Source organism: Rhincodon typus, chromosome 34 (genome assembly GCF_021869965.1).
Source record: "Rhincodon typus isolate 14 chromosome 34, sRhiTyp1.1, whole genome shotgun sequence".
NCBI lineage: Eukaryota > Metazoa > Chordata > Chondrichthyes > Orectolobiformes > Rhincodontidae > Rhincodon > Rhincodon typus.
Genome location: NC_063365.1, coordinates 5,186,758 through 5,212,569, shown reverse-complemented (window position 1 = coordinate 5,212,569; position 25,812 = coordinate 5,186,758). Strand labels below are relative to the sequence as shown.

The 25,812-nt window shown below is 40.6% G+C and overlaps 1 protein-coding gene across 1 annotated transcript in view; it reads right to left on the bottom strand.

Moving 5' to 3' along the window:
• The window catches only part of LOC109912136 (LIM domain-binding protein 3-like), a 102,460-nt gene that overhangs the window by 31,162 nt on the left and 45,486 nt on the right, over positions 1–25,812 (bottom strand). Inside the window, exons 2-3 of the mRNA XM_048616437.1 lie at positions 15,499–15,650; positions 4,793–4,868 (exon numbers count right to left, since the gene is read on the bottom strand). Of these exons, the coding sequence (XP_048472394.1) occupies positions 4,793–4,868; positions 15,499–15,650 (228 nt within the window). The remainder of the gene's footprint in view (positions 1–4,792; positions 4,869–15,498; positions 15,651–25,812) is intronic.

Below are 25,812 nucleotides of genomic sequence, written 5' to 3'. Positions count from 1 at the left end.
CCATTGAGTCCACACCAACCCTCTGAAGAGCATCCCACCCGGACCCACCACTACCCTATCCCTGCATTTCCCACCCTAGATGCTAGGGGCAATTTAACATGGCCAATCTACCTAACCTGCACATCTTTGGACTGTGGGAGGAAACCCCCAGAGACATGGGGAGAATGTGCAAACTCCACACAGACAGTTGCCTGAAGCTTGAATCAAACCTAGGTCCCTCACCCAGGTGAGGCAGCAATGCTAACCACTGAGCCACCGTACCAATTAGGATGAATGCAGAAAATGATTTTGATTAAGACATGCAACTCAAAATATTCCTCCAAATCTGGATAAAGGCAGCAACAACAACGTAGCTTCCAAAGTCAAAAGCACAAAAGATGCAAGAATTTACATTTCCCTTCTTTCACCCTCTCTAGTCAAGCAAAGTCTTGTGGACCACGTCTGTTAATTTCTCGAAGAAATGATGTTTCTGACTGGCAAGAAGAGAGTGTCTACAAGGACAGGTACAGTGCCTTGAACATACTGTGGCACAGCAATTCTCCTGAGTAGTAAGGATCAACACAACACCATGTCAAAGGGGAGGACTGGGCAAACACGAGTGCTATAAAATCAGATGAACACTGAACCATTTGTTCTAACTTTCTCTCACAGTTAGGATAGGGTTTGAAGAATTCCTCTCCAGGGAGAGAAGCTATGAGGGAGTTGATCAATAGCTTTAGGTCACTTAGCTTATTGCGATTCAGCTGCTGACTGAAGAGGCAGAGAAGGTAACACCCTCACTGGACAGGAGACAAGAATGCCACAACAAAGAAGCTTTCTACAAAGTATCTTGTGTCTGGAAACATTGCAAGATTAAGCAGGATGGCAAAGAGAATCGTAAGTAATTCTCAGAGGCAGCGCTATCGGTCCTGGTGAATTATTTCAATTTAGGCATTTGAGTTTCACGATTAAGAAAACCCAAATCAGAGCAAGTTTGTGAAATGCAGAGCATCGATCACTATCTCATCATCCCTATCTCATCCCTAATCACCCTGTCCAAACTGTATCCAACTGCCCCAAGCTGTAGAGGTCATCACTTACCAATTATTATGTTTCCCCAAATGGTAGGCTGCTTGATTATTTTGCCATAATTATTTGGCCAATCCCTCCTACCCTTTTTGAATAATGGAATAATGTTTGTAGAACCACCCCCACCCCCACCCCACTATCCTCTGATACCTCGCCTATATCTAGTGAGGATTGGAAAGTGATCCTCAGAATCCACTATTTCCTCCCTGACTTCCCTTAACCATCTAGTGTGCAATACATCCAGCTCTGGTGATTTATCCAACTTCATGGAGGTCAGTCCCTTCATTACTTCTCCTATTATGCTTCTTTTATCTAATAGTTCATGTTCCTCCTTTTATAACAGGAATGTCTGTATCATCCCTCTCCTCCGTGACAAAATACTCGTTTGGAACTCTGCCATATCTTCTGGACTCACAAACAAGTTACATATCTAGATCTCTAATAGGCCCAACCCTTTTACTAGTTAGCCTCTTGCTCTTAATGTACTGAAAATCTTTGGTTTTTTGTTAATTTTACTGCCATTATTTGTTTGTGTTCTTGCTTTGCTTTCCTAATTTCCCTTTTCAATTCAGTCCTATATTTTCTGTACTCCTCTAAGCTTCCTAAAGTATTACTTTTTAGAGATTGGCATGAGTTCTGCTTTATTTTCTGCTTTATATTATCCTGTATGCTTCTGGATAACAGGGTATTCTAATTTGGCAGTAGCACTCCTTTTCTTCCCACTGTGCCTGTGGAATCTTGCTTTTGAATGCCTCTCACTGATTTGCTACAGACTTTCTTTCAAGTAGCCGTAACTGGTCCACTTTTGCCAGATCAGCCCTCAGCCCTGTAAAGTTTGCTGAACCCCAGTGTAGGACATTTACTTCTGTTATCTCTATGTTCATTTCCATATAATACTAAATCTAACTGTCAATTCAGTGTTTAACCCACTGGGCAGCTAGCCTGCTTTTTAGATGTTCAATAGAAAGTAAGTATTTAAGGAAGCAGGCTTTCCTGCCAGCTTTGATAATATCACAGTGTTCATCTAAATTGCTGAGATTAGCAAGACAGGTCAATCTTCATGGGCACGGAAGGTGAAACCGCAGAATGTCAGGACATTTGCTGCTGTTCTCAAAATCAGTTTAGATATCCCTGCCCTCCATCCTTCAATGGTCCCACCTTTTGGAAGGAACTTCCTCTACTGTGCATCATTTTCAACTCTTAATATAATGTTTAATATTCAGAAGGGTTCAGTTCAACAAATGTGGTTAATTATGAGAAGAGTAACACAGTTCCTGGTGCAGAAACGGTGCTGGAGGAAGGCCACTAGGGTAAAAATCAACACAATCCATCATTTTGGTGGGAGGATGATGTCGAAGGTGCTGATCCTTCAGTGCTTCCCATTATTTGGGACTGATTTGACTGAGGAGTTGAAAGGACAAGTCTGCAACATTTCATCAACAGGAACCAACTCCTGCAATCAAAGAAAACAGTGTTGCACAAAGCCGGTTATCATTTTCATGTTAACAATTGAGTATCTTTTTTCCTTCAATCACTCCAATTGCTCTCTGCCGTACTGGAGCCATTAACTCCCTTTATTGGATATCGTTCCACAGGTGTCAGTTTCTGTCAGCCACATGCTCTTTATTCCCATAAACCTTGGCAGTACAAGCTGGAAAAGTGTACATCTATGAAAGTCTTTGCAGTTGCATGCCACAGTCAACTGATGTCCAAATGTAGACACTCAGGGGTCTTGGTAGCCATCAGGGCCAAGGAGCCTGGCCATTATCTCCTGCCCTCATTGTGGGCAGTTTCAAATAACTTGCTGATCACTGCCCCCCAAGTTTTCTTTCTTGTAATTTACTGTTGGGGCATGAGGGTTGCTAGCAAGGGCAGCATTCATTGCTCTAGATGTCCTTATTAAAAGTGGTGGTGAGCCACCTTCTTGAACCACTGCAGTCCATAAGGATACTCAAGGTGCTGTCAGGAAGGGAGTTCCAGAATTTTGATCCAATGACAGTGAAGGAATGGTGATACGATTCTGGAATGAGGGGAGCTTCAGGTGGAGTTATATCAATGTGTCTGCTGTCCATGTCCTCCAAGATGATACAGGTCGTGGACTTGGAAGTTGCTGTTAGAGGCGTATGGTCAATTTACTCAGAACAGAAGATACTTGAGATCTGTGGCTCAGAGATAGTGATCCTGGCATCATTTGATTTGATTTATTATAGTCACACGTACAGAGATATTGAAAAGTATTGTTTTGCGTGCTAACCAGACAAATCATACCTTACATAAGTATGTCAGGGTATAAGAACAGAATGCAGAATATAGAGAAGATGCAGAGAAAGTTCAGCTCTAATATATGAGAGGTCTTTTCATAAGTTTGATAACAGAGGGGAAGAAGCTGTTCTTAAATCTGTTGGAATGTGTTTTCAAACTTTTGTATCTTCTGCCTGGGGTGGGAGGAGGGTCTTTGATGATGTTGGCTACTTTCCCAAGGCAGCGGGAAGTGTAGACAGAGTCAATTGAAGGAAGGCTGGTTTTCGTGATGGACTGAGCTGCATTCACAACTCTCTGTAATTTGTTTAGGTCTTGGGCACAGCAGTTGCCATACCAAGCTGTGATGCATCTGAAGGATGCTTTCTGTGGTGCATCTAGAAAAATTTCTAAGAGTCATTGTGGACATGATGAATTTCCTTAGCCTCCTGTGGAAGTAGAGGCATTTGTTTGCTTTCTTGTAGCATTGATTATTTCTGCCGAATGTTAACTACTTAGGTGGTAGATTTCAGGATGTTTGTTCTGAGTCGTTTATAATGCGATTATTGAAAGTGGAAATGTCTTAATGACTGTTACTTAAATTGATTAATTTCTTTAGTAATATTGATTCAGAGCCTCATTTAAGGGTACCACATTCCTGACAGTGTGCGGCAATCAGGCCTTTGCTTATGAACTGTCGTGACCAACATAAAGCACATCAACACATATCTTGTTCTTTACAAATAAAAAGGTAGCCAGCAGCAGTGTCCCCTTAAAATGTCTATGGTTAATAGTCTGTGTAAAGCAAGGTTTAAGTGGAGAGAGCAGATTTTTTTTTAATCCTAGAACTTGCTCTCTTTTTCATCTTTGTGCTTGTTTGGGTTGGCAATCACTTCATCTTCTGGTCTGGGTAGTTTGCTGCCTCCAAGTGTGTCTTAATGAGTAGAGGTCCTTGTCAAAAATAGAATGTAGTTTACTACATGATAGCAATTGGTCACAAATGAAATTAATAAGATAGACTTTGTTATTGAGATTATCAAGAGACCAGGATAACGTCTTCACTCCTAAGATTCTCAGCTGTTCTGCCTCATCCCCACAAAAGTCATTGTGATAGTATGCAGCTTGATGCAGTCTCCAACATCAATCCTTTCAGAAATATTATCTTATCTAATACCTTTCTCCCCTGAATCTTCACCATACCAGCAGGACCAATGTGACCATCATCTTTCAGGTGTGAATTCTGGGTGAAATGATGTAACCAGTGACTGTCACACTTTGTGCAGGAGCTTATCTCCACATGGCATTGTGATATATCTGGACATTTGTCTTCATAATGGCATCTTCGAAACAAATAAATGATTGACACAAGAGCTTACATCCTCAAAAGATACCAAAAGTTGTCGAGACACAATTATACAAGTCAGGAAATTAGAGAGTGGTTGCAAATGAACTACAGAGCCAACATTAAAGGTGGCACTACCCTTACCTTTTGATGAGGGATAACTGGCATGGGAGAGTCCATCCGAAGAGTTGCAGTTGGAACTGGGCCTGGGCGTTTTGATCTGAAAGAAAAAAAAACATTTCTTCTTAGAACATTTTTAAAACAATGAACTACTCCTGCTGCTGTAGCTAGGCAAGTTTGGTTTGGCTTTCTTTTTGGTCACAGCCAACCAAATCTGCCCCCCCAGCGACCCAAGCTCAAATCAACCACTGATTTCTGAAAACATTTCAGAATATCTCAGATAAAATCAATGTTTCTGATCTCAATTTATTATAACTGGCAACATACAAGATTAAAAGCAACAAAATCTGCAGTGCACTGTGAGTAAGTAGGATCAATTACTTCCAATTAATTTGGCAGCCAATGGCTTGGTACAACCTACTCAAATTCCAGAGGGAATTACAGTTTAATTGCAAACATGTCTTTATAAGGGAAGGAAGAATGAGAAAGAAAGATAAGGGGAAACAAAAGTAAAAAAAAAGCAAATGTTGATATCACAAGGTTCATCTCACCTTAATCAAAATCATTTGTGTGATGTGAGTCGCTCGCTAGGCCAGCATTTATTGGCCATCCCTAATTGTCCTTGAGAAGGGGGTCATGTACTGCCTTTGCAGCCCATTTGGTGTGCTTGGCTTGTTGGTCTAGAGGTATGATTCTTGCTTCAGGTCTCACACTGTGTGTGGTTCAACTGCTGGATGAGCCCTTACTCACTCCATATTTGGATTAGTAAACTTTACATGGTCAGGAAGGAGAGAGAGCATATCCAGAGACCAGCCCAAGTGATTATACAGTTTGGGGAATATGGGCGGCAGCGTGTGAATTTGGTGCAGAGGGGAAGAAGTACTTTTTGCTTGTTTTTTTTTTTGGCCCATAGTTTGTCATGTTTTTTAACAGGATAAATTAAAGCCCAGGATCAGGGGCCCAGTATAAAAGAGTAATGACATAGAAATACCGTAAGTTCATTGGTTCATGATAGCTTCTTAGTTGACTATAGGTTAGTTTCAGGTTGAAGGTAAATAGGGGAAATATTTACAGGCTACAAACTAAAAGACCAGTACAAAATATTTAAAAATCAAATTAAAACTAAGGTGATGTGTTGAAACTGCATGATATGGAACCTGGGGGACCCCATTCTTCTTCTTGTGACCATCTGTTTCAAGCGTTGGTTGCTTGAAGAACCCTGGCTCAAAGTTGAGCTTAAACACTGTGAAACATCAGGGAGGAGAGTGTTACCTCGATGCTGTGTTACAGGAGGTAGTCACACCCCTGAAATTACTTTTGAGATGTTTTAAATTCGGTCAGTGGTCAGGGACAGGAGGATGTGACTACATGCAAGGCAGGAAGAGGGATCCAGAAGGTAGTGCTGAAGGAGCCTCAGTACTTGAGCTTGTCTAATTGGTTTGAGATTCTTGCTCCCTGTGTAGGTGAGAGTGGGGTCTGCAGGGGGGTTGAGCAAACTGACTGTAGTACCATGGTAGAGAGAACCATTCAAAAGTGGGGAAGAGAATAGAAATGTAGCTGGAACTGGGGCTAGTGTGATCAGGGGAATAAACACTGTTCTCTGTGGCCAGGATCAAGAGTCCCAAAGGCTTTGTTGCCTGCCTGGTGCCCGGGTTCAGGGTCTCTCATCTGGACTGCAGAGGAACTTGGAGTGGAAGGGGAAAGATCCAGTTGTGGTCCATGTAGGTATCAATAATATAGGCAGAAAGGGGAAAGTAGTTCACCTGAGGGGATATGAGCAGCTAGGGGCTAAATTGAAACGCAGAACCAAAACAGTAATAATCTCTGGATTACTACATGAGTCACAAGCTATTTAGCACATGGTCAACAAGATTAAAGAGGAAAACGTGTGGCTCAAAGATTGGTGTGGGAGAAACGGGTTTGAATTCATGGGACAATGGCACCAGTACTGGAGAAGGGCAGAGCTGTTCCAATGAGATGGGCTCTACCTGAATCAAGCTGCAAGGGGTTCAGTTGCATGGAAAACTATGGAAAACATTAAAGTGGAGAGGGCTCAGCAGAGGGTATCAAAGTTTCCAGAACAAGTAATAGGACAGAGTGAATGGAAAGGGTCAGGAATCTAACTTCAGCAGATGAAGGGACAACTACGAGAAGGGGGAAGGAGGTGACAGTCAACACAGGACTGAGGGTGTTGTACCTAAACACACACAGTATATGAAGCAAGGTAAATGAACTTACAGCAGTTTGAAATTGGCAGGTACAACATTGTGGAAATCATAGAGATGTGGCTGCAGGAGGTTTAGGGCTGGGAACTAAATATCCAAGGATATATGTCCTATTGAAAGGACAGACAGATAGGCTGAGGGCCAGGGGTTGCCTTCTTAGTAAGAAATGAAATGAAATTGATAGTAGGAAGTGATATACATTCGGAAAGCATAGAATCTGTGTGGGTAGATTTGAGGAACCGCAACAGAAAAAAAAGACCCTGATAGGAGTTTGCATTGGACTCCTAGCAGTAGTCAGGATGAGGGGAAGAAAATAAATCAGGAGATAGAAAGTGCATGTAAGAAAGATATTATTATAATAAACATGGGGGATTTCAATACGGAGGTGGACTGGGAAAATCAGGTTTTTAGCAGATCTCAGTAAAAGGAATTCATGAAATATCTACAAGATGTTTTTGGAGCATCTTGTGGTAGAGCCCACTAGGGAATGAATAATTCTGGATTTGATGATGTGTAATGAGGCAGGCTTGATTAGGGAGCTTAAGGTGAAGGAACCCTTAGGGGTTAGCGACCATCATACGATAGAATTCACCCTGCAGCTTGAGAGGGAGAAGCTGGGATCAGATGTAACCATATTCCAATTGAGTAAAGATAACTACAAAGACATGAGGGAGGAGCTGGCCAGAGTTGATTGGAAGGGGAGCCTATCAGGGAAGATAGTGGAGCAGCAATAGCAGGAGTTTCTGAGGGTAATTTGAGAGATACAGCAGAAATTCATCTCAAGAAAGAAGAAACATACTAAGGGGAGGATGAAGCAACCATGGCAGACATGGGAAGTCAGCGATAGCATAGAAGTAAAAGAAAAAGCATAAAATGTGGTACAGACTAGTGGGAAGCCAGAGGCTTGCAAGCCTTTAAAAATCAGCAGAAGATAACTAAAAAAAAAAGCAATAACGAGAGAGAAGATGAAATACAAGTGTAAGTTGGTCAGTAATATTAAAGAAAATAGCAAGACATTTTTAGAAACCTTAAAAGGTTAGAGAGAGGCAAGAGTGGATAATGGACCGCTGGGAAATGCAGCTGGAGAAGTGGTAATGAAGAACAAAGAAATGGTGGAAGAACTGAATAGATACTTTGTATCATTCTTCATGGTGGAAGACACCTGCAGCAAACCAGAACTTTAAGAGATTCAGGTGCGCAGAGGTGAGTATAGTGGCCACCAATAACGAGAATATGCTGGGGAAACTGAAAGTTCTGAAGGTGGATAAATCACCCAGACCAGATGGACTACATTCCAGAGTTGTAAGGACATGTAGAAGTATTGCCAGTGATCTTTCAGGAATCACTGGAGCCAGGGAGGGTCCCTGAGGGCTGGAAAATTGCGATTGTAACACCCCTGTTTATGAAGTGGGGGAGGCTGAAGACAGGAAACTCTTGGCCAGTTAGCCTGATCTTGGTCATTGGAAACATTTTAGAGTCCATTATTAAGGATGAGATTGCAGTTTCTTGAAAGTCCAATGTAAAGCAGGGCTGAGTCAGCTATGATTGAATGGTGGAGCAAACTCAATGGGCTGAATAGCCTAATTCTGCTCCTATATCTTCTGGTCTTATGGTGTAGGCACATGCACAATGCCATTAGGGAGTGAGTTTGATGATTTTGATCCAGTGACACTGAAGGTACTATGATACATTTCCAAGTCAGGATGGTGCATGGTTTGGAGGGAAACTTGGAGGTGATGGTGTTCCTATGTTTCTGCTGCCTTTGTCCTTCTGGATGGAAGTAGTTATGGGTTTGGAAAGTGCTTTCTCAGGAGCTTGGTGAATTTCTGCAGCACATCTTATAGATGGTATACACTGCTGCTCTTCAATGTCAGTGGTGGAGGGAGTGAATGTTGGTGGTTTTGGTGCCAAACAAGCAGGTTGCTTCATACTGGATGGTGTCAAGCTTCTTGAGTGTTGCTGGAGCTGCACACATCCAAGAAAGTGGGGAACAACATGAGCCGAATGGCATCTCAATCCTGTGAATTCCTTAAATTTGTCTGAACAGCCTCTTTTCTTAACCTGTTCAAAGAGATTGCTACATGTTCCATTTCTAAGCTCTGTCAGGAGAATTTAAGGTAACGAGAATATTTTTCTTACTTGTACCTATTGCTATCAAACAATAAACTACATCTTGCTGTTAAGACAAGTGCCTCTTCTTGTTAAAAATTAATAGTGGTTTATCCTCTTCCACTGCTAATTGAAAAGGTGCCGAGGCTCAGCACAGAAAGAATAATTTTTTTATTCATTTGTGGGATATGGACATTGCTGATTGGATCTGCATTTCATCCCTAGTTGCTCTTGAACCATTGCACCCTCTGTGTGTAAGTAGACTCACAATGCTGTTCAGGAGGGAATTCCAGCATCTTGACTCAATGACACTGAAGGAACAGTGATATATTTCCAAATCAAAATGGTGAATCGCTTGGAGGGGAACTCAGATGATGGTAGTGTTCTCATGTATCTGCTGTCCTTGTCCTTCTACATGGAAATGGTTGTGGGTTTAGAAGGTCTAAGGATCTTTGGTGAATTTCTGCAGTGCATCTTGTAGATGGTATACACTGTTGCCATTGAGTAAAGGTACGTGTTTATAGATGTTGTGCCAACCAAATGGGCTGTTTTGTCGTGGATGGTGTTGAGTTTCTTGAATGTCATTGGAGCTGCACTCATCCAGGCAAGTGGGGAGTATTCCATCACCCTCCTGACATGAGCCGTGTGGACATGTTTTGGAGATTCAGGAGATGAGTTACTCATTGAAGGATTCCTAGCCTCTGATTTGCTCTTGTAGCCACTGTATTTATATGGCTAGTGCTGGTCAATTTCCGATGACAATGATTGGTTCTGCAACATATGACAAGGGGTACATGTGGAACTCATGACGAATGCAATGTCTTAATTTTTATGCTTTCTTTGGAGCTTGCCTCTGCTTCCCTGACTCCTGTTAATACAGTGTAAGCAATTATAAGTGCTTCCTTCACTTCATTAATTACACATATCAACTTTGAGTATGCAACTTAGAAATTATCCTTTACCAAATCAGTTTCTGACTGGATTATAATTACTAATTTAAGCCAGACTGTTCTGGTCATGGAGATGACAGGCTGAATTACAATGAGTAGAATCTGAGGAACAGTATAAAAATATTCGTCTCAAACCTGAATAAAGCTTCCTTCTCAGTCAAATGTTGGTTTATTAAGAAACCAGTACAATTTAAAAAGAAACAATCATTTCAATCTATGGGAGGCACTTTCAACTTGAAGTCAGGAGGTTGTGCTTTAAAGTTCCTCTCAAGAAACTTGAGAACAAAATCTAGGCAGACAATACAGTGCAGTACTGAGGGAATTCCACGCTACCGGAGTTTTTGTCTTTCATGTGGGAAGCTATCCAGAGCCCCTGTCTACCCTTTCAAATGGATGTTAAAGATAGGGAAAGTTCTCTTGGTATTCTGGCCAAACAATATCATAAAGCAGATATTTTGGTCATTATCCTAATATTGTTTTGTGGGAGATGGCTCTGCACAAATTGGCTGCCATATTTCCCTACATCACAATATCAGCTACATTTCAAATGTTCTTCACTGACTGCAAAACATTTTAGGATATCCTGGTGATGTGATTGGAGCTATAAAACTGCAAATATAAGTCCTTTCCTTCAAACTTCATCCGATGTCAGAACATAACCTCAGTAGTTCTGAGTACTGTACAGTTGGAAGAATATATTGGCCTTGTAGGGATTGTCATGTAGATTTATGTGAATGATATCTGGACCCCAAAGGTGAAATTGCAAGAAGAAATTAAAGTGAGTTGGGTTTACTCCCTGGAATTGAGAAGCGTAAAAGGTAATTTGATTAAAGTCTCCAAAATATGCAGGGCAACAGATAGGATAATTAAAGAGAAATTATTTCTGTTAGTTGGGGATTACATAACTAGGTTTAAAAGCGAGAACCAGACCTTACAGGAATGAAATTAGGAAACCATTTCACACACAAAACAGGGAGGTTTGGAACTCTTTTCTGTAAACAGCAACTGATGCTAGATCAGCTATACATTTTAAACCCAGTATTGATAGATTTTTGTTCACCAAACATATTAAAGGATATAAGGCAAAGGTGGGAGAATGGAGTTAGCTCACAGATCATTGAATAGTAGAATAGATGTAATAACCTCCTCTTGTCCCTATATTCCTACACTTGTAGTAAATGTGCTTACTGCTGCTAATGCTTCACAAAGGTCTATTACTTAAATGAAAAAGTGTAGAGAAAATGACTAATCTGAACATCCTGACCAGTTAAACTACTTGGTGGCATTTTATACAGTTTTCTAAGTTTGATTGTACCACATCTAGTTCTAGTCATCACAGAGGGATATTGCAGTTTCTGAAAGGACAGTGAAGAGAGTAATCACAATAAGCAAATGAAAGGGCTAGATAATGAAAAGTGATATTATAAATTGGCATATTTTTACTGGAAAAGGGAAGGTTGGGAAATTATTCACAAACTATTTCCTCACTCACATTGTAGCATGCCTCTGTGGCATGTAGACTTGAAACCAGACCTTCTGGTCCAGAAGTCAGAACAACACCACTGCAGTACAAGCCTCCTTTAAGGGAGTGATATGCTTGTTTTTAAGGACTAATTGATGTAACATATGATAAGCTGTATTATCTTGGCCAGAACCTGCCAAGGTTCCTTCAACACCATCTATCAAACCCACAAACCTCACCACCTAGAAGGACAAGGACAGCAGATATATGGGAACACCATCACCTGCAAGATCCCCTGTAAGCTACTGACCATCCTTACCTGGAAATATATCTCCGTTACTTCACTGTCACTGAGTCAGATTTCTGGAATTCCATCCCTAAAAGCACTTTGGGAGTATTTACACCAGCAGCTCAAGAAGGCAGCTCTGAGGGACAAATGTTGATCTTGCCAATGACATTCACATCCTAATAATGAACTGAACTGAAAATAACATGTCCTGTTCTTGAAGACACAGTAAATTCGAAAGCATTCTGTCATCTTACTAAATCACAGCTCCATGCTGTTGCAATGCACATCTGTCAGGCTGGTAGAAGGTGAATTATATTGACCTTGGCATTTTCTTCACTAACAATTCATATAAACAGTGACAGAGAAAAAAGTGTAAGGTGCAAAGTGAAGGTCAAAGTGTGTGAATTTAAAAAGAAACTTTAAGTGGAATGAACAAATCCAATAATGCTAACACAAAGGAACAGGAGATCATTCAGTACATTGGAAATGGTTAAAGCAATGTTTTAAATTGTTTATAGAAATGAATGGAGTGGATGAGAAAAAGTAAATGATTCATTTTCCTTTCATTCGGAAAAAATATTAATAAATTCAGCTCTGTGTGATGAGAATCTGGTACATGATGTAATAGGTACGAAATGGGAAATATCTGTCTGCATTTTTGAAATCTTTAATAATGAAGAAATTGTATGAAATTGCCATTCTTCACTATGGGTGGAATCTTACAGGGGTTTGAGTAAAGTGGACTACATGAGATTTTAGGGGTGGCACGGTGGTTCAGTGGTTAGCACTGCTGCCTCACAGCACGAGGGACCCGGGTTCAATTCCAGCCTCGGGTGACTGTCTGTGTGGAGTTTGCACATTCTCCCTGTGTCTGTGTGGGTTTCCTCCCATAGTCCAAAGATGTGCAGGCTAGGTGGATTGGCATTGATAAATTGCCCATAGTGCCCAGGGATGTTTGGGTTAGACATGGGAAATGCAGGGAGACGGGAATGGGTCTAGGTGGAATGCTCTTCAGAGGGGCAGTGTGGACTTGCTGGGCCAAATGGCCTGTTTCCACACTGTAGGGATTCTATGATTGTTATAAGTAGTGCTGCATGCAATATTGAGCATGGTGGAGCATGAGCTTTGCTGGGAGGTGGATGCAGTAGCAGAGATAGAGTCAGTGTAAGGTAGCAGGGAGAAGGTTGTGGGACTTATTCCAGACATTGACCTTCTCACTGCACTGCTGGCTATACCCCAATACCCTGGAGTTAGTACTGACTGGGTTGGTGGCCTCAGACTAAGCTTTCAGGTCTGGTGGCACAGCCTTACTCTCCTGGTCCTCAGAGAACAGAATACCTCTGCTCTGGACCACCTCATCCACTAGGATGTCCAGGTCCCTCTGGAGAAACACAGTACCATCTTCCCCTTCTCCACCATGTTCTGACTCTGTCCATCAATGAGCAGAGCAGCTTTGGAATACCCATGCACAACTGGGTGTACAGAGGTATTTAAAGATGGCAAGGACACAAGGGATGGTGGTCTTTGGCCGGATATCTGCCGAGTTGTAAGTTATTCGGGAACAGCGTGTGATAAGGTAAGGTGGAATTGGATGTGAGTCACAGCATAGTGACGCAGTAGGTAACTAATGCAGAGAGTTTGGTAAGGTATAGTGAGAACCCATTAGGCCTGACTGCGAAAAACTCTCAAAACAACTTGACACAACCCAATCTTTGCCAAAATAGAAAGATTCAGCCCTATGTCTCAAGATAGGAAATAGTTTGTGATAAAGTGCTCTGCAGGATCAATTAAGACACTTTCATAGTCATTGAATGCAGGCAAAAACATGAAGTAATTTTCCAGACAGCACTGACTGTCAAAACAAGGAGACCTTATATCTCAGGAAGCTCACTGTTAATAGCTATTAACATTGCATCTTCCAGAATGTGAAGATAAATTGACTTCACATAAAGGAATGGCACGGGATAAATCTCAATTCTGGATGATAGCTTTTATTTCCAGGGAAGGAGCTCAGTCAGTGTGAGGACACTCATGATTCATTTACTTCAACATCTCATCTCCAAAAATTATGGCTGTACCACTTAATTGTTCCATGGGATTGTCACAAGGGAACTGTTAAAGATCCCATTTTCTGAAAAGGCTATTTAACCCTTTTGGATGGTTTCTATTTTTTTTATGGTATAGGCTTTTAAATATAGTTCTTTAAATATAAAAATCAACTGGTTCCAACACAGCTCTGGCATGGGATTTGAACCTGAGGTAGAGACAATACCACTGCGCCACAAATACCTGATTGCTAAATAGATACTTGATTAAGGTGGCAGGCAACACTGGCAAGCCATGCCATTTCAGTTGGACATAACTACTTAACAACTCCTATGCACTATTCAGGTGGTACACAAACAGTTCTATCTGTGGGTCACTGGGCACTGAACTTGCTTTGGAGTCCAAACACTGTAAGGGTTCAAGTCTCAGTCTATAGACCTGATTTACCTAAACCAGGCTGCTAGAGGTGCACTCAATTACAGATTAAACTCATGCAGATGTGAACATTTCCACAGTATTTTAGAAGAGAAGTAATGCCTCAGCCAATTTCATGTTTCAGCCAAAGTCACTGAAACAGATTGTCTGATCATTATCGTGTTCTGTTTGAGGGAGATTATTGTGCACAATTTGGCTGCTATTGTTCTTACATTACAACTGTGACTATATTTGTAAAGGACTTAACTGACTGTGAAGTGATTTGGGGCATTTGAAGTCATGAAAGACTATATGTAAAATAAACATTGCTTTTTTCAAAAAAAAACTACACCTTTACATACTTGCTGGAAGCACTTGCACAACCAATCCAGGCTTGCAAGACCCAAAACTGAAAATCCACTGCCAAGTGTAATTCCCTAATTGGACAATAGTTGCTGAACAATCCAGAATCCCAATTTAAGATTATCAATCTTACAAAATGATTCATTCACCCTTGCTAAAACTGGCACACGATCACACACAGGGATCCTTTATGTGGAAAAAGTAATATATTCAAGCCTTGAATCCTTTTGAATTACCTGGGAGCTTAGGGAACGTATAGTTCCTCAAGGCTTTCGCTCAGTCAGTCAGAGCTGATTTGGCAACTACTCAGCGTCCTTTACCACATAAATCGTCGTGATCATTTAAAATTTGGTATTCTTGTGTTTGTCCTGATGTGTGTAAGATGAAACCTTCAGTAACATGTCTCTCTTTTCATCAAGATTCATTTGCGACTAGAGTAATATACACATTTTAAACATGTTGAAAGGATTCAAGGCTGTGCCGGCTTATTATTTGATCCATAAACTTGAAAATAAAAATTAATTCCATGCAAGGTAATTTTTTAAAAAATCATAATTTTTACAGTAGGTTAACCCAACAGTCCATCAGGATACTTTGCAATGAAAGACATAACCAGTAAATAGTACTAATTCTGTAACTACAGGCAGCGCAGACAATCTCTGCCTGCCCTGTACCCCCCTACCCACTCACTCCCTCACTCTCTTCCCCAATTCATTCAAACCAAAACAAGGTAGATGGAGTCTTATATCCAGACAGGAGGCTTCAGCTTCACAAAGTGACATCTCATGTGAATAAGATTACTAACAATGCATTGTAATCTCATTCTCCACCCCTCACATCAATTCATGTCACACGAACAAATCTGCACTCACTTCTGGAGGGTCAGGTTCAGGGAGTAGGTGGCTGACTTGATCTTATTCTGGCAGTCCAGGTGAGTCATGCCCTCTGTGCTGACCCCGTCTATGGCCACGATAGTATCTCCCTGGCTGATGTTCGCTTGGGCTGCCTTACTACCTGGGCTTACCTGAAATGACAAGAAGCAGATGTGAATATCAAAACCTAAAAAAAATCAAAATGACAATAGATTAAAAACACAGCAGGCCAATTTGAAAGAAATTTGATAGGATAAACAAAAAAAAATTGATAGTGAGCAAAGGTTTGAAGTATTAGTTATTTTTCCAAACAGAACCCGGGGACAGTAGACTTAACTTCTGACATATGTAGTTTATTCCTTCATGAGTCAACCACATTGCTATGGTTCTGAAGTAATATGTAGGCCAGACCAGGTAAGGATGGCAGATTTGTGAACTAAATGATAAGTTGATAGTTGGTAATGATAATGATACGGTCACCATCACTGAAACTAGCTTTATCTTCCAGATCTTGATTTCTGAATTTTCTGAATTTGCTTCTGTTAGTGAAGGGGCCAAAGATGGGAAAAAGGGTAACAACAGCACACAACAAGGTTAGGATAAAAATATTTTAGGATCAACTTGTTATGATGCAGCACCAGAGCAGGTGGCCAAGAAGTAGGTTATTGCCATTCTGTCGCAGAGCCCTTACCTAGTTAATCCACTGTTTGCAGACAGATCCATAACAAATTGCTCTTTCAATATGGGAACTGCTCACAATAGTAAATTCACATCTTTATTAAAAAAGGTTAAGCTACAGCTTTTTTTTTATCCCCCTCTTTTTACGAAAAATTTCTCTCCTCTGTCCCTCTCCAGAAGGAATAAGTTTCTTGCTTTGTGAGCTATTTGTCATCCTATGCTACCTCAAAGTGACAGGTCAACCTGCTCGACCAATCACTATTCCTGGGGGAAATGTTGGTTTAATGGCAATGTCACTGGACTGGCTACTACTCAAGGGACATAGGTGCACAATCCCACCATGGCACCCATTGCAATTTGGATTCGATTAAATCTGGAATGTTAATCTAGTGTCAGTGATGGTGACCATATTGGCTAACATTGACTGCTTTTTTTAAAAAGCCCATCTGATTTACTAATGTCCTATAGGGAAGGAAATCTGCCATCCTTGCTTGGTCTGGCCTCCATGGGTCTCCAGGCTGCAACAATGTAGTTGACTCTTAACTGCCCTCTGAAATGACCTGGAAAGTCATTCAGTTCAGGGGCAATTAGGGACATGCAACGTCTTGACAGTGACATTCACATTCCACGAAAAGATCTAAATTTATCATTGTAACCCTTTATTCTCTTTTACCTCATATGTTTGTCTAGCCTCCCCTTTAATGTATCGATACACCCTTGCAATTAACCTATTAAGAACCTTATCAGCATAAACAACTCTTTAGGATGGCAGTCATAAACTGCTTAAGGTCTTTACAAATCATTAAGCAACAGGCAGTAGTCAGGAAGAAGTCCCATTTTTGAAGGTAGTTAAGCACCTCTTGCTAGACAGTGCATGCCAGGGGAGAACAAAATAAATTAGGCTTGGCTGTGATATTATCACAACTGAAAAGCAAGCCAGCAGTTCAATCACTTGCCAAGAGGCTCTTCCAGCAGCTCTTGTACTATACTCCTGCAGTAGTTTCTGAACCTTTCTGCAGTGGAGTGGAGGAACATAAGCAAAGAAATCTAGGGAAGCCTTATGAAAATACCAAAGATGGCATACTCTCTTTCTCTGAATGAGGTTGTGTCTACATTGGCCATAAAAGCCATGGTGAGCACATATTTCATGACAGCCATGAAGATCCAGACCATTTCTAACATTCACATCCATCATTGCCACTGAACGTTTTATGAAGAAAACTGACCCTAGAGTCTTATTAAGTGATAAATATATCTCTGTTGCTGACTCAGCTAATGTGTGTCACAAGCATATGAGGCACTGAGAATCTATAGCTCTTTGCACCTGGTGTATATCCATCATACAACAGACCCAGCTGCTGGATCCCTCCCCTTCTGCAGACTCACAGCCCGACTTAGAGCAACCCTGAAACATCTTAGCCCATGCTAGAGTGGCTAAGGATCACTATTTAAAAATCAGGAGTCACCCATTTAAAACAGAGATTAGAAAAAATCATTTTCTCTCAGACAGTCACGAGTCTTTGGAACACTCACCCTGAAAAAAGTAAGCAGAGGGAGATAGCTTCTTGTTAAGCACAGGGTTGAAAGGTTATCAATACTAGGCAGGAATGTAGATTTGGGATTACAATCAGATCAGCCATGATCTTATTGAATGACTGAGGAGGTTAGAGTGGCTCAATGGCCTACTCCTTGATTTACATGTTTGTATATATGTTCAAAATTCTTTGAAGTAGCGTCACTAAAGTAAAAGAGATTCTAATGCTCAATCAGTAAGCCCATAATTAGACAGTGGGCCATACTATCACAAGGGTGTAAAATCCTAGATTCCTAGAAACAAATTGTAGATATCTAGGCCAAGTCATGTACAGCACTCAGTTGGATTCAATAATATGTGCATGTATTATTATTATTATGTATTTTACATTCATGCACATTGTTTGCAACAGGGTCTCCATTTGTTGTGCCAACCATAATCCAAATAATCAGCACCACCTCCTCCTGCTGTGTAAATTGTTATCTCCATTCTAAAGTGGTTTACTTGCATTGTAATCCTGATGAGTGCAAGATGAAAAGCATCAACATACTATCTCTTTCTAGCATGGTTCACATGAATAGTTTTTGGTGTTCAGTGTTTGAAGTTGAATACCCATTTCTGAGATGGTACAATGAGCAGCATTGTCACCGATGCAATAATGTGTGTGGATTATCAAACGTCAGGCCAAATGTTTGATGATAGGGAATGGGAGAACCTTGGGGATACTCAGGACCCCATCATAGTTTTTGTCAAGGTACATCCTGAGCAGATTTGTAACATAAGACTCTGTGCTCTACAGGCTGATCTGAGGGACATACGCCAAAATAAGTGTCGTGTTTGTAACGAGGTCTGCCAGGTGGGCCTCATTGAAAATGAGTTCCCAGATTGGGGCTGTTAATCTGGTCCAATCAGGGAGCCCTGGCTGACAGATATAAACAGGAGTCTGAAAGGTTCTGTTCACTCTGAGAGCTGGCTCTGAGGGAGCTGGATCAGTGTCAAGGACTCTCCACGTGTAAATAAAGGGTGACGTGGTGATGGAATACCGGCCTCTGTTGAGTTATTTCAACAAGCATCAATCTTAACTAGAGGGCCAACAATTTAAAATACGGACACCTTTGATCTGTAGGAAACCTGTTAGTTTTCCAGTGCAAAGAGTGGTCAATTACCAAGTGTTGTAATCATAACAGGATCCCAGACGTGATGTTGAAAGATGCACTAAAGCTTGGGGCAAAGGTGCAATGGGGAAAGGTCATTATCTAATGCCCTCCTGCCAAACACTGTAAAACCCCTTGGGCTGTTTGACATGGAATAAATTTTGTAGACTTAAGGTGTCATTTGATGTGAAGTGAGACACTCAGATTGCCACATATTGTATTGAAAGAAACTAATCTTGTTTCTCCTTTATGTAACATTGACTTTGAACTGTCATGTGAGGTAGTCATGTAAACTCAATAAGGATTTTTTTTGCAACAAAGATGTAAGTTAGTGAGGCACCTCACTGTATTGAGCTGTTGCACTTTTATGTCCCACTTCCTTTATCTGTTTTCCTAGCTGCTGGCACCCTCAAACAATATGCATCAAAGAATACTTGACATGACTTGTTGACATGAGTTACAAATTTAACCTGTAATTGTAAGTCTATGAGGTAGCTCATGTACTGTTGGGAAAGAAGCTGAAGTGTAATATATAAGTGTAATAAACATTAATATGATACCAAATGTGAACTGTTTATGAAGGTATAATTTTGGAAAATAAAAGTATTTATTCAATTTCCCACCAGCAACTAGTCAGATTATTCTGGATGGTTTCTGGCAATTGGGAAAGTTTGCAATCTTGGAAGAAGGCTGTAGAATTGGCCAAAAATTCACAGCAGGGGAGAGACAGAGAATGCCAATGGGTTAGGAGGTTTGGCAGATTACAGGGTTGAAGCTCAGGATCAGAATAGGGTGGGAAATAAAAACAAACTGCAGATCACAGCAGAAAGGAGATATTGCAATGTGCACATGGCTTAAGAGGCTGTGGAGAAACACTTGGCTCAGCCTGACTCACAGCTTTCAAAAAAAAACCTTATGCAATTTAAAAGGAAGTGCTGAAACAAAATCACATTTGACTCAAAGTGCAAACTCTTCCGTAGACTTTGCACCAATCTGTTGAGCATCTGCAGCACTTTGTTTTTAATTTCCAATTTCCACAAGATTTGGCTCTTACCTTCTGTAGCTTCCACCATCATTTAGCAGCTAGGTTTCCTGAGCCCTTGGAACAATGAATTTAATTTCAGCTCTCAACTGTACTCGAGAAACCCTATTTAAAAATTATAATGAATTCTACCTTGAAGATACATGCAAACAGGCCATGCAACCCGTTGCTATAACCATGACAACAGATGCACAAGCAGAGGCTTAGGGACACATTACAATGTTTAATTTTTAACTCCTTCCCTGTTGGGTGTTACTATTAACCCCATAGATTCCCATCTTCTCCAGATTGTGTAAGGCAGAAAGAGTTAGAGGGAACATTTATTAGATATGAATGGTGGTTCGAATACTGACGGTGATTGCAGATGATACAAAATTTGGAAGTGTTGTAAGCTGTAAGGAGGATCACACAGAACTTCAAAAAGGACATAAAGGTTGGTGGAGTGGAGAGACCAGTAGCAGGTGATTTTTTTTGCAGAGAAATGTGAAGATTCAATGTGGTTAACAGAACATGGGGAGGTAACCAGAAGAGACCTGAGTGTATATGTGCAATAATCATTGATGGTGGAAGGCAGATTGAGAAGGTGGTTAATAAATCCTAGAATGCTGTCTGCTTCATTAATAGTGCCATAGAATATTAAGACAAGGAAGTTATGTTAAAGTTGTACAAAACACTGGTAGGTCTTAACTGGAGTATTGAAACCAGTTCTGGGTGTCACACTTGTGAAGGCATCATAGAGCAAAGAAATAAAAATTAATTAGCTTCATCCCAGGGATGAAGAACTTCAGTTATATGCATAGATCACAGGACATTTCACAGAATCGCAAAATTATTATAGTGCAGAGGGCTTCTCGGCCCATCTTGCCTGCTCTAAACCTTAGTGCCAATCTCCTGCCTTTTCTCCATATCCCTGCACACCATTATAATCCAAAACAAATATTCAATGCTCTCTTCAATGCCTCAATTGAACCTGCCTTCACCAATTTCCAGGCAGTGCATTCCACACCCTAATTAGCCACTGTTTGAGAAAGATTTTTCTTTCATTACACTTGCTTTGTTTGTTAAATCACAGAATACTCAAACTGCTGCTGTGGAACGGGAGGGCTTCACCTGATTATTCTGCACTATGAGGGACCTTTTAGATTTAAAGTTTGCTCCTCATTTCTGAAGGAGCCCCAATTGGAGTCTCCCATAAAATTACTCATACTTTTCTTAACAAAAAATAGAAAATCCAACACACTATTTCAATATGGTCACCATTTCGTAGCCATGAGAAGTCACCCTTTTTTCTAAGTACTGGTATTGTATTCCTCAACAGTTCAATGTCCAGCAAAGACTCAGGGAATTCCCTATGACACAAGTGAAGTTTTGAGGTACATCAGAACATCTATAATGTCCAGAAGTTTTATTTTAAAGGGGGAAATCAGATGCAAATTGTAAATTTGTGTAGAACTAGCCATTGTGTAGTAACATGGAAGCATGTCCAGTCATCCCCTGTCCTCAGCAGAAAATACAAAGGATGGAACAAAGCAGCAGGATAGATGTCTGCTGCAAGTTAAAATTTAAACTAGTGGCCTGCATGGTCCAGTATCTTGTTGGCAATGGATTGATGCCATACAACATATAGGGTGCTTGCAGATCTGGAGAGACTGAAGCCTAGTTTTGACAACATGGAGGTCCATCAAAAGGGTAAGGAAAAAATGGAAGTGGTTGGAGTAAGGTCACAGATCAGTCAAAGTGGTGAACTAGACTCAAACAATTGACTAGCTAAGACATTTCCCACAAAGCAAAGAGAAAGAAATGGTCCATGTAATTAAAGAAAAATCTTGCTGCCAATTCAAATAAAGACAAGGTCACATAAATACTACCCTTATCCAAGCCCCTCACTCAATTCCCTTTTCAAAGGAAGAAGCAAGGGTTATTGATTTGGGCTTTTCAGACATCATTTCACCTTCAGCAATTCAGCCCAACAGCCATTTGAAATAAATTTCAGCCATTGCAGTCTAAAAGCAGAGGTTTCTTTTAAAATCTTGCAGATGTTGTAGCTTGTGTCCAATTATTTGCTATGAGCTAGGCACGAACTAAAAAGGAAAACCAAATTTATTTATACTGAAATAGTTCACAAATGGGTAATGAGTAGCAACAGTCGGGACAGCTATTGAAGAAGCCACCTGTTCCTTCAGATTCTTTTCAAATCTCTTGGAAGCAAACAGCATGTCCCTACAGGGAAAACTGTGTCATTGTGGGTTGTATACAGTGACACCACTACAAGTGGCCAAAATAATGATGACGATTAAAGGAGAAATCACCCAGTCACTGCTCTGAGCAATGAGGATTGATTTTAAGCCTATTACTTTATATTGTACAACTACCCTTCATCCACTGCATTTATAATCCCGCTGTTATTGGGTGAGGTTACTGTGGTTTCAATTATGATCATTGTTTCCTGCAGATAGTACAGATTCTTTTGAATGAACTCTGCTGGCTGTTAAGTCATTACCACAAGTGCCACCCAGCCTTTGTCTCATATGCTGAAAGTATCTAGGGTCAGTACTCACTTTGTTCTTTTTAAACGCATGATTTAATCAGAGTTCCATAGTCCGAACAATTTTCAGAACCTCCAGGAAGGTCATTTTGATTGTCATTGTTGGTCATTCACTTTATTGAGCAGATCATTCATCCCCTTGTCTTATTCATTGAAATCAACAGTAAAATGATTCGTTGGATTTTCCAGTTAGGCAACAGTCATAGTCATAGAGTAATACATCATGAAAACAGGCCCTTCGGCCCAAAATGGTCCATGCTGACCATGGTGCCAACTCAGCTAGTTCCTGCATTTGGTCCATATCCCTTTAAACCCTTTCCAAACATGTACCTATCCAAACTTTTTTTTTAATGTTTCTATTGTACCTGCCTCAAGCACTTTCTCTGGCAGCCCATTCCATATATGCACCACTCTCTGCATGAAGAAGTTGCCCCTCAGGTCCTTCTTAAATCTATCCCCTCTCACCTTAAACCTATGCCCTTTAGTTTTCCATTCCCCATCTCTGGGCAAAAGACTTTATACATTCATCCTATCTATGTCCCTCATGATTTTGTACACCTCAATAAGATCACCCCTCATTCTCCTACATTCCAAAGTCCTATGCTGGCTAAACTCTCCCTATAACTCAGGCCTACTAGTCCTGGCAACATCCTTGAAAGTGCGGCCTCAATAACTACATATACAACTGTAACATAACATCCCAACTCCTATATTTAATGCCTCGACCAATGAAGGCCAGCATGCTAAATGCCTTCTTCACCATCCTGTCCACCTGTGGCGCTGCTTTCAACGAACTATGTACTTGTACTCCTAGGTCCCTCTGTTCCACAACACTCCTTAGGACCTTACCATTTACTGTATAAGTCCTACCTTAGTTTGACTTTCCAAACTGTAACACCTCACACTTATCTATATTGAACTGCATTTGCCAATCCTCAGCCCACTTCCCCATCTGTTCAAGATCCCTGTGTAATTTTTGATAACCTTCTTCGCTATCAGCAATACCTCCTAATTTTGCATCATCCACGAACTTACTAATCATGCCTTGTACATTCACATCCAGATCATTTATGTAAATAACAAATAACAAAGGTCCTCTTCACCAGATTATCAGCTATGTAATTATGGTGAAAATTCAACCCAACATTTTAAAGATCAATTTGATTTAAACCCTTTGAATGTAGGTATAAATCAGTTGTGATCTATTATAATGATTCTAATATTTCCATTAGAAGTCACAATGATGAGGCTGGCTGAGTGGCAGTTTAATTAGAAAGTAAGCAGGCATTGTGTGGGATTATAGAAATTCATTAAGTTATCTGATATGCCCAATACAAAGTCAAACGCAAGGGAATTCATTAAACAGTTGACACAAGTTAAGCATTACTAAAAGGAATCAAAGCTTTTCACCTTACACTCATCAGAACTAGGATGCAAGAAACAGACCTGGGAAAAAGGGCACCATTTTTTTACAATGTGAAACGAGGGTGCTGATTGGTTGGACCATCATTGGTATGGAGATGCAGCATTAACCATCAATCTTAATTCTCAGAGCAGGCAGGTACATTCTGATTGGTCAGTGTTTGGAATGCAGTTAACATCAGTTGTATCCATCATCCTTTTTTTCATGAAAAAGGTGTAATGTATGGTACAAATTAATTTTACCTCCATAAAACAGGACCCTGTTTATTTATACATGTAGCTTCTTGCACATGCAAATATATCACATTGTGAGCCTGACTGATGATCTTAAATTGGTTTCCAGTGTAACTCTTAGCATGGTCAGGATTATTTAATAAATGATTTCCAGTAGTAGATCACATCTAATGATGGATATACCTTTCTAAGGCTTGCAAGCACGATTGTGCATGGTGGTTGTAGTTGTGTACAACTGATATGTGGTCTGCTGTGAACGGTCAATGGGATATGCTGTTTGATATGGTCTACCAGTCGTTGGGACTTTTTTGCTTGCATACCTGGCACTACAACTCATACATCACTTTATTCACTTGTGCGGTCAATAAGATCTTTTTGGCTTGACAGCTGCATTCTATTAGTGGAGTAAAACAACTCATGGATCTACTATAGAATAACAGTGTGAGACAGCCAGCTTCACCTGTTGTCTAAATTTTGAGCACCATTCCCTTCCAGGGTAATCTGAGGTAGACTGGGCACCAATCAGGACCAAAAGTGGTGGATGTAGGCCATGACAGGATTGTAACACCATGAACTTAGAATCTGCTTTGTGCTTTGCAAAAGTAAAAACTTTCTTTTGTTTAGTGCCTTTTACATCTGTAGATGTCGAAAGAGCTGCATAGCCAATTAATTATGTTGCTTTAATACATGTACTACTTGTTAGGGGTTTAATGTTGGTGTTGCATTAGGATGGAGATGGTATGGAGATTGGAGAATAGTAATGTCACCTCAGTTGGACTCCGAAAGCTCCCATTAACTCAATCAGCAACTATGCACTGGTCAGTCTGACACTGACCCATCCAGCAGCTTATTTGTGCAGATAATCTGCCTGGTAGTGATGGAGGGAATGACGTTAACAGGTCACTTGAGGTACTGTCCTGCTCTTTTTTAAATATCACTATAGAATCTTTTACATCCACAGGAATTGGTTTAACATCCTGTCTGAAAGATAGCTCCTCTGACATGGTGCTGATTCTGTGGAATCAGCTGCCCTTCAATACTGTACTGAAGTGTCAGCAAAGATTATGTGCTCGTCATTTGAGTGAAAATTGCTACCGCACATATATTTATCCAATGGCTTGAACAAATAAAGTGCACACAAAACAAACAGCAACGTTAGTTAAAATGGAAGGATGCATCACAACGAACTAAATGGGTCATTTGAACATGCTGAAAGCTGGGTCTTCAACACTGATACTGACTTAGGCTGTTAAGGAGCTTGTTACCCAGTTTTTTTTGTGTTGAGCACCAACTTACGCTACAGAATACTCATGTCAGCATTGGGATGTCACTTCATAATCCATAAGCACATAGCTCTAGGTACAAATCTGTTATTATTTGGAACTTCCTCCCTAAATCTCTCTGGGTCCCTCTCTCCTTCTTTAAGACATACATGTCATAATAGCTTTATGTGGCTGGTATCAGGTTTTGCCTTACAATAATTCTGATCTCTGGATGACTCCCGGCACCACATGCTCGTGAGTACAGAAGGATAGTGCAGATGAATGTGTGCCAAGAGAGATGGTGAAAGAGGGAGAGTTTTGAATTCCTGCATATTGGGATTGGTTCTGGAGGATGGGGGACCTGCACAAGCTAAGCAGAACCAGGACCAATCCCATGATAGGGCAGTTGCTAATTCTGTTGGTGGTAGTTATGGTGGTGGAGG